Source organism: Telopea speciosissima, chromosome 3, assembly GCF_018873765.1.
Source record: "Telopea speciosissima isolate NSW1024214 ecotype Mountain lineage chromosome 3, Tspe_v1, whole genome shotgun sequence".
NCBI lineage: Eukaryota > Viridiplantae > Streptophyta > Magnoliopsida > Proteales > Proteaceae > Telopea > Telopea speciosissima.
The window spans coordinates 11,995,252-12,004,231 of NC_057918.1; the positions used below are offsets into that span (position 1 = coordinate 11,995,252).

The 8,980-nt window shown below is 38.5% G+C and overlaps 1 protein-coding gene across 1 annotated transcript; it reads right to left on the reverse strand.

Annotated features, from left to right (window-relative positions):
* Positions 1-3,331: 3,331 nt before the first annotated feature.
* On the reverse strand, positions 3,332-7,120 carry LOC122655190 (ATP-dependent zinc metalloprotease FTSH 6, chloroplastic). The gene is made up of 5 exons (XM_043849405.1): positions 6,513-7,120; positions 5,330-5,870; positions 4,482-4,795; positions 3,826-4,066; positions 3,332-3,729 (listed from the first exon to the last, which is right to left on the reverse strand). The coding sequence occupies exons 1-5, from the start codon at positions 7,103-7,105 to the stop codon at positions 3,388-3,390; spliced, it is 2,031 nt and encodes a 676-aa protein (XP_043705340.1). The 5' UTR covers positions 7,106-7,120; the 3' UTR covers positions 3,332-3,387.
* Between the last annotated feature and the right edge of the window lie 1,860 nt (positions 7,121-8,980).

The following is an 8,980-nucleotide window of genomic DNA, read 5'->3' on the forward strand; positions in this document are numbered from 1 at the left end:
TTGTCGTTACTTAAAATGTTATATGAATGGTCATGATCCAAATCAAATTTAAAAAAACTGTAAAAACATGATGTGAATCATATCCTTCCGATTGGAAATTTTTATAGATATAGAAATTAGGGCATTTTGATCATTTCATCAAGACCCTTCCTTTTTTGTAATTTTTTATTCAAGTAGCTATAGTTGGATGGTTGGGAGTCAGGCTGACATATTGCCGGAGGGTGTTAAGCTAAGGTTTTAATCCTTAAGACTTAGGAAAGCACCAAGGCCGCAACATGCAGCCTTACAGAGATCTTCAGTTGTTTTGGTGGCATATTTGGAATCTCTTCAAACATTTGTCTTCTTCCCAATATGATGCCCTTGAGCTGGTTGGGGCAGACTATCATTCTCCAAAGTAGTTTGTTTGGGAACTCTTCATTTGATAGTTTGCTATTAGGGGGGGAAGAATTTTTATATAGCTTGCAGTTGTTGTTCTATAGAGTATTATTATCACCAATTATTTTATGGTTTAATTTGAAATTGGTATTTGTTTGATGTTTCTTCCTTTAACCAGTGATTAGTGATGTTGATACTGATCCACTGTTGCTTCTTTGTAAAAGTTATAGGGACTATTACAGATAATTTGCCATGGATATACTACAGAGAAATTTATCAATGAAGAAATAAATCAGGGTCATGTTTCTTTCTGTTGCAGGGACAACCAATCATGTCCTCAGCTGTCGGCGATTTTTTTTTTCGGGTCAGTCTTCAGATACTTTGCCTCTTTTAAATAAATATGGGTTGATTAAACTAGGTAGATACTCAAATGTGCATTTTAATTGGACGGAATGTAAAGTCGCTCTTTTACTATTCTACTTCACAGATTGAAGACGGCTTTGAGATGAGGTGGTAGTTTGTGTGGGTGTGTGTTTTGGGCATAGTTCAAAATCTCGCGATATTTCGCCGAAATATCGCTTAATTTCGTATATCTCGAGCTTACCGAGATGCAAAATCAGGTCGAAATGAAAAAATATCATATTTTGTCACGAGATATCGACGAAATATGGTATTTTGGCTTAAAGTGTCACGTGAAGGGGGGCTTTAATACAATATTTTGCAGATTTCGGTCCATATTTTGACCGAGAGCTACATTTGCTAAGGAATTTCAGTCTTTTGCCTATTCTTCCACTCTTCCAAGCTCTCATCCAACACTTTAGCTATTGTTCAAGCACATTGTTGTCGGATTTTCGCCGGTAAACTCATCGGAGAGTCATCTAAGTTCATCATCCAAGCATTTTTCCACTATTTAAGGTAAATTCTATTTCTCTAAAACTATTTTTTTGAAAAGACTATGTACAAATTTTGTTGGATGGTGATGATATTAATATATGTTAGACACCGGAAGCCGATCTATAGTCTCATGGTGTCGAATTTTTTTTTTTCCATATGTATTTTTTTTTTAATTTTCTAGTTTTAAAAATTCATTTTCCTACAATTAAAATAGGAAATAATTAGGGGTAATATGACTTAGATGGTAATGAATTAAATATATGTTAGACACCAATGGCCGATCTACGGTTTCACGGTGTCGGATTTATTTTTCTGCTCTTAAATAATTATTTTAATTTTAAGAAATTAAGAAAAATATATAAATAAATAAAAAAAATAGAAATAAATAAGGAAAAATATGAGTTTTAAGTTTAAAAATAATGAAAAAATATGAAAGTTATTTCTATATGTTTTGAAATGCATTACATGTATATTATGTTTACTAATTTTTGGTTTTGTTTAGGTCAATACTTATATTAACATTATATTTAAAAAATTGGTTTTAATTATGTGAAAAATATAAGGGTTAGGGAAAAAATATTAAATAACTATACAAGTGTATTAGTAATCTAAAAGTGTCAATTGAAGTGTATCTATATTAGTTTTTTAATTATTTGTGTTACTTACATTGCAGTAAACAAGTATCATTATGGCGGATCGTGATAGACAACGTGCGAAGGGCAAGCAAAAGGTGGGGGAAAGTAGTCAACAAAGGGGGCGGAGGGAACAAAGAGAACAGAGGGAACAAGAGAGAGCTGCCAGCCAGCATAGGGGTGACATTGCATGGTTACATAGCACTCCCATTGATGGGGATAAGAGAAAATCTATATGTAACTATTGTCACATGCAATTTATGGGAGGTGGGTCCAGTAGACTTAAACAACATCTGACTGGAGGATCTAAAGATGTTGTAGGTTGTCATATGGTCCCTACTGAAATAGCCTGGGAGATTGGTGATAGTTTGAGGGGAAAGAAGAAGAGGAAGGCTGACAAGCAAAGGATAAGAGAACAACTTGAGGATATAGTGAGGAGTTCGATGGGAGGAGGAAGACAATACAATGATGATGATGATGATGATGACTCCTCTGATGATGATGAGGACATTGCAGTACCTGATATGCAACCAATGCCATCGCCTCTTGCGCCGGCGTCAACATCATATCACAATGGATCATCTTTTTCACGGACTGGATCGATTGGTAACCCTAGCTTATATCCTAGGATAGGTTACCTACAGTATGTTGATGATTCCATTTACGTGACACTTGTGGATGACTACACTCGTTTCTTCTCCGATTCTATACCGTAGTCCACATATGTCCTTCAAACAAAGAGCAATGGGCGTCGACTCCAGCGAGGCATGAGTGGGATTGATCCAGGGAGGCACAACAACTACTATTAGTAGTTTAGCACTTGTAATTTGTAACTTAAGTTGTGATTTCATTGATCTATAAACTTGTGACTTGTGACTTGTGAGTTGCGAGTCTTGTGACTTACTAACTTTGACACTTAGTATATTGCCTTTAAGGCTTTAAGCGAGTTATTGAATATTATGGAGTTTATGAGAATCATGGTACTCATCAATGTGTATTGGCTTTAACTTGATATGTGATGAAGTTAAATACTATTATTAAATATTAACTGCCTAATCTATGTGTATTTAACTATTTATACATTAGGGTCGGCGACCGTATGTCAATCAAGGGTGCAAGCCCAAAACACCAATTTGAATTCACATTTTTACAATTTTATGGTTTAAATGTGTTTATTAAGCTTAAATAAGGCTGTCCATGAAGTTTCAGGCCTAGATATGGCCAAATACCCCCCGAGATAGACCCCCGAAATATTGCAGAAAATATGTAATATTTCGGTCATATTTCGCGATATTTTGGGTATCTCGGATATCTCGGTAGGCCCGAGATACCGAGATATCGCAAAATATTAAACCTTGGTTTTGGGGGGGGGGGTTGAGAGAGAGCGAGACACAGAATTTATTGTCATTCTATTATTCAGTGAATTCATTATTGTAGATTACAGTAGATCTCTATCTTTACAAGAAGTGTACAATGGTTGGTGTGCTTAAGCTGAGATCAGCTCACGGACAGGATTTTTATTGATGTTATCCAAAGGAGTCGCAGTGAACTCTGATAGGATTGCTCTGAACTCATCTCCTGTGAGGGTTTCCTTCTCTAACAGAACTTCAACTAGCTTATCAATTGCCTCCCGATTATTCCTAATGTGTGTCTTTGCAATTTCATATGCGCTGTCAATTATTGTTCTTATGGATGTATCAATATCTTCTGCAAGTTTTTCTGATATGGAATTTCTCGCTAGCATCCTCAGTACTACATCACTGCTTTGTACTGCTGGATCCATCAATGCATATGGCCCAATCTCGGACATTCCAAACATGGTTACCATCTGGTAGGAGAAGATATGTATCAGGTAAATTTAGAAATTCATTTTGATATGTTCTTACATAATGAATAACCACAATTTAATTTCCATTGGACCTACCTGTCTTGCTATCTGAGTGATCTGTTGCAGATCTCCTGCTGCACCAGTTGTAATCTCTGGTTCTCCAAAAATTACTTCCTCTGCTGCCCGTCCTCCAAGACCTCCTATTATTCTAGCAAAGAGTTGCTGCTTAGAGACGAGAGCTGGATCTTCACCAGGTATGAACCAAGTAAGCCCACGGGCTTGCCCCCTAGGTATCAAAGTAACTTTCTGTACTGGGTCATGCCCTGGAGTTAATGTCCTGTTTATGGCAGATAAATAAGAACACTCTTAGCAAGTGGTTACAGAATTACCATTTACAATTGCCACAATGCATTTTTGTTTTTGGACTATTCAAGGTATTTCCACTTGGCTGTGTACTTATCATTCAAATTTATATAACAATCTCAACAAAGTATTATGATTGTCAACCTTTTTTGTGGAGAATGCGTTACTTGGTACATAAAATTTTGGAAATGAACCAACCAAGGAAGGCCTTCCTATGTGGGTCGCCCAGGAAACAGGGCTTCAATTAAAATTAATAAAGCTGACAATTGACTCTGGAATCCTAAAAGCTATGGAAATAGAGCAGATTCAGGAAACTTCACATGAAATACAGAATAAAATAATTCCAAGGACTTGTAAAATGAGATTCCATGTAATTTTAGTGAACTTACGCGCAAATGGCATGCCCAATCTCGTGATAAGCCACCAGAATTTTGCTCTTCCCATCAGTCATCTTGGTTCCTTCCATTCCCGCGACAATTCTATCAATGGAGTCATCGATTTCTTTCACCGTTATCTTCTCTTTGCCCCTCCTGCCAGCAAGAATGGCAGCTTCATTCATTAGGTTTGCAAGGTCTGCGCCACTGAATCCTGGTGTCCGCATGGCTATAATACTAAGAGAGACATCCTTATCAAGCTTCTTGTTATTACTGTGGACCTTCAGGATTTCTTCTCTTCCTCTTACATCTGGCAATCCTACAGTGACCTGTGAAGAAAACAAAGAAAATGTTGCTCAATTTTCTGATAAAGAATTTAAGGTCTACCAATTGGTGTGACTATAAGCAACAAAAGAGTTTTGAACATTTTTATGATTGCCCATTGCAATTCATCATAAACTTTTATGTACTAATACTGGGGTCAAGGCTGCAGGGCAGGATTTGGTGTAAACAGGTTTATTCGAGTCAGTTTATTCGGAGTCAGTCCTATGTATCATCAGACTCAGTTATACCAGGTGAAGTATGTAGGAGCTGCAATTTTTTACTTTATATTATGTGAATGCATTGAGTTGTTATCGGAGTTACCAGATGCAGTCAAGACTCATTACAGCAGAATTGTCATGACTCTGCTAAGAGAATTGACAGAATTCGACACTTCTCATTCTTCTAAACCTTTAGGAAATTATGATAATATAATTAAGGTACTCTTTAGACATTTTGGACTCAGTTTCTTCATTTGTGTGTTGATTTCTAGGAAAATCCATGTTTATAACACAAAGCATAGGTAAGAAATGATGGTTTACCCGTCGGTCAAATCTTCCTGGCCTGAGCAAAGCTGAGTCAAGAATTTCGGGTCGATTAGTAGCAGCAATGACAATCACTCCACTATTCCCACTGAACCCATCCATTTCAGTGAGCAACTGGTTCAGTGTCTGCTCCCTTTCATCATTTCCTCCTCCAATACCTGTTCCTCTTTGCCTTCCTACTGCGTCTATCTCATCTATGAAAACCAGGCACGGTGAATTCATCTTTGCTTTGTTGAATAAGTCCCTCACTCTTGAAGCCCCCACCCCAACAAACATTTCAATGAACTCTGAACCAGAGAGAGAAAAGAAAGGGACTCCAGCTTCTCCAGCAATGGCCTTAGCCAGCAAGGTCTTCCCGGTCCCAGGCGGGCCGACTAGCAGAACACCTTTGGGAATTCTTGCTCCAATTGCAGCAAACTTTTCTGGGCTTTTTAAGAACTCAACAATCTCCTGAAAATCTTGCTTAGCTTCTTCAACTCCAGCTACATCATCAAACGTGACTCCAGTGTTGGGTTCCATCTCGAATTTAGCTTTGGTCCTGTAGGCATATTATATATGTATAAGAAACACCAAATTGTTCTGCGACATTAACAGTTGAAGTGCAGAGTCTATAGTTTCAAACATGAGGAAATCAGAAGATTTTGAAAATTCCTACAGTCCAAAGCCATCCCACCTATAGCTAAATCTGGAAAATACAAGCTAAAATTAGTAGGAACAAAATCCATGGGCTGCCAGCTGAGGTCAAGCTACTCCTATGCTCTCTGTGCTATAGCACTCTAGTACACTAAGAAACAGTTGGAGCCAAATTGGTAGGGGAAGCAGATTCATTATTATATTCTTGGATGCTGGTCAAAAGATTATTTTGAGAGGTATTAGAAGTCTCAGATCATAGTTGCTATGGTAACCATTGCACGACTTTCTGACCCCCATGGTAGTATGTGTGCCACACACCATGCACTCATGGATCAACAGAATTAATGTTGTTCATCTGAGTTCTCAAGTCTTGTCTAATTGTGTGGCTGAGGATGTAGTGTTTGAATTCCCTTGAACCCCAATGGCAGGCTTTGTGTAATTGTGTGTGCGGGTGTCAGTACTCACTAGCTTGTGTGTGTGTGTGTGAGTGGTTGTATATTTTCAGAAATATGTGCAGTGATATTTTGTGGCAATTCGTTTTTTATACCTTCCTAATCCAAATGGTAAATTGGGTCCCCCAGGATTATTGGTAGCTGCTCCTCTGAAAAGTAAGGTTCCGAGCAAAATCAATGGGAAGGCCAAATTTCCCAACAAATCAAGAAGAACAGCTCCCATGTTGACCTCCATTGTATGGGCAGCAAAATCCACATCCTTCTCTTTGAATTTCCTCAGCAGCTCTTGAGGCAATCCAGGTAGCTGTATCTTTACTCTCTGAATTTTGTTGAGTACAGGATTAAAGATCTCCGCAATTGCAACTGTCCCATTCTCGAAGAGGTCTACCTTCTTCACAACTCCTCCTTCCAAGTACTGCAAGAATCTTGAGTATGACATCCTACTCGAAGTAGAATCTACGGGGGCCTCTGGTTCAGCTTGAGCAGGCTGAACTAGAGCAAATCCTCCCCCAACTAAACCCAAACCAGCAGATTTTAATAACTTTTTCCTACTGAATGTGGCGTCCGATGGTCTTTTAAGACATGTGTTTTCTTTAGTTATGCTTTTCTGGAGCTGGGTTTCCTTCGAGAGGTCAGGAAATTTACATATTGGGAGGTAGGAGACACAAAGAGAGAGGGCGGGAGACATTTTTCTCAATGGATTGGTGAGATACTTCAAATACTGAAACTGGAACACTGAGTGATATGAAGTTATTGTTGTTATTGTTGATCAGTTAAGACCTCTTAGACAGTATTTATTTTTGGGGGGAGGTGGGGTAGAGAGAGAAATGGGATGTTCCAGCACTTTCACTGGCAGATGGTTAGATTGTTCTTCACTGTTTTCTGTTTCGTTCATGAAGGATCTAGATTCTCATGTGGTTCTCATGGTTGACACACACAAAGAGTCATTCCAGTCTCATGGAAAAGACGAGTATATGTCGTACATGAAAACCAAGGGGGTGGGGGGGAGGGATATCCTCATTCCTCCAATGAGTCCACCAACCATACACGTGGACAACTATGGATGGTTAAATTGGATTTTCTGATTAGGGATAAATTTCAAAACATGTCTTAATGTGCTCCTACATTACATGGTTGAAGATTTTTTATGAGCTGATCCAGTTTTAGCTTCTATTGTCTCAATTATTTGTGGTTGGTAATATGGAAATTTGGCAATTCCCTTCATTTAATTATATGGTTGGCTTGTGGGTCCCTAAGAATATTGGTTTATAGACTAATAAGCAGGTGGGGACCGGCCCAAAACTTGGATGAGTCTGTTTTTTTGGGGGGAAATTTTCATAGTGAAGCTGCTTCTAACCACTTCGATAAATTTTGCATTCATAAGACTCCCAAGTGGGTGGTGGGAACTCCTTGAGAGCGACTCTGAGATTGTCAATTAGTCATTTGGAGAAGTGTAAACAAATTGAGAAAAATGCCTAACGACACGTGAAGGGCATGAATTGGGAGTGGAGAGATAGAAGTTTCAAGATCATTATCGAAACCAATGTGATTTGAATTATATAGATCTACTAGGGCTATGGGGCTATGGATTAAAATGGCATGTTAGAAGATATAGAGGTATTGTTCCCCATTTCTTCTTGTAGGTCATCTCTATCTAATAGCAATCTAATAGCTTAAGATTTTGGGTTGAACTCTCTAATATGGTATCAAAGTCTGTGGTTTGTTGGTTTTTCTCTCGTGTGTCTATCCACGTGTACATTTTACATCTCATTCCACCTACACATGACAGGATGTTAGGAATTATAGAGTTATAATCCGACATTGGTCTGTTCAGGTCCTTAGTGCCATCATATTCTAGTGTAGCTCTCTCAACCTAATAACCTTAGGCTTTTAATTGAACCCTCCAACATTTAGGAGTTATAGAGATACAGTCTCACATCAATTATCTGATAGCAAGTAGGAGAGAGAAACATGAAACAGAGAAGTATGAAACCCAGCAGTTGAATACTTCAATCTAGATACAACGAAGAGTCTATCCACCCTCGAATTTACTGAATATTTTTCGGGCAAGTTTTGTTTATACCCTAACTTCAACCTCATCAATAGGGGTGGCAGTATGATGATGACCCAAGAGTCCAATCACAAGGTCAATCACCTGTGAAGAAGAAATTCTTCCTTCTCCATGGGTCTCTATGGGTTTAGGAAAACTTTCGCCAATTTATGAGCCAACTGTTCTTTTCAGAGTAGGATATACTATTGGGTTGCCAGTTACAAATAGACCAGGCCAGCGCACGTGCGCTTAGGCTTGCATATTGATCCAGGCCTCAGGCCTTAGGCCTTTGGAACGTTAAAAGTTTTGGGCTGGGCTGGGCTAGGCTAGGCTTAAGTCAATAAGCATGAAATTTGTTTGGCTAGATTCAGTCTTAAAGGCACAGCTAACATTTGTATTCATGGAGCCGACCCTGAAGTAGTGGGATAGTTGAATACTTGGAATTGAATTTTGATTTCTTTTGGAATTGAGTATCCCTTCACCCGTGGTGAAGATAGAATATCTTAATCCATT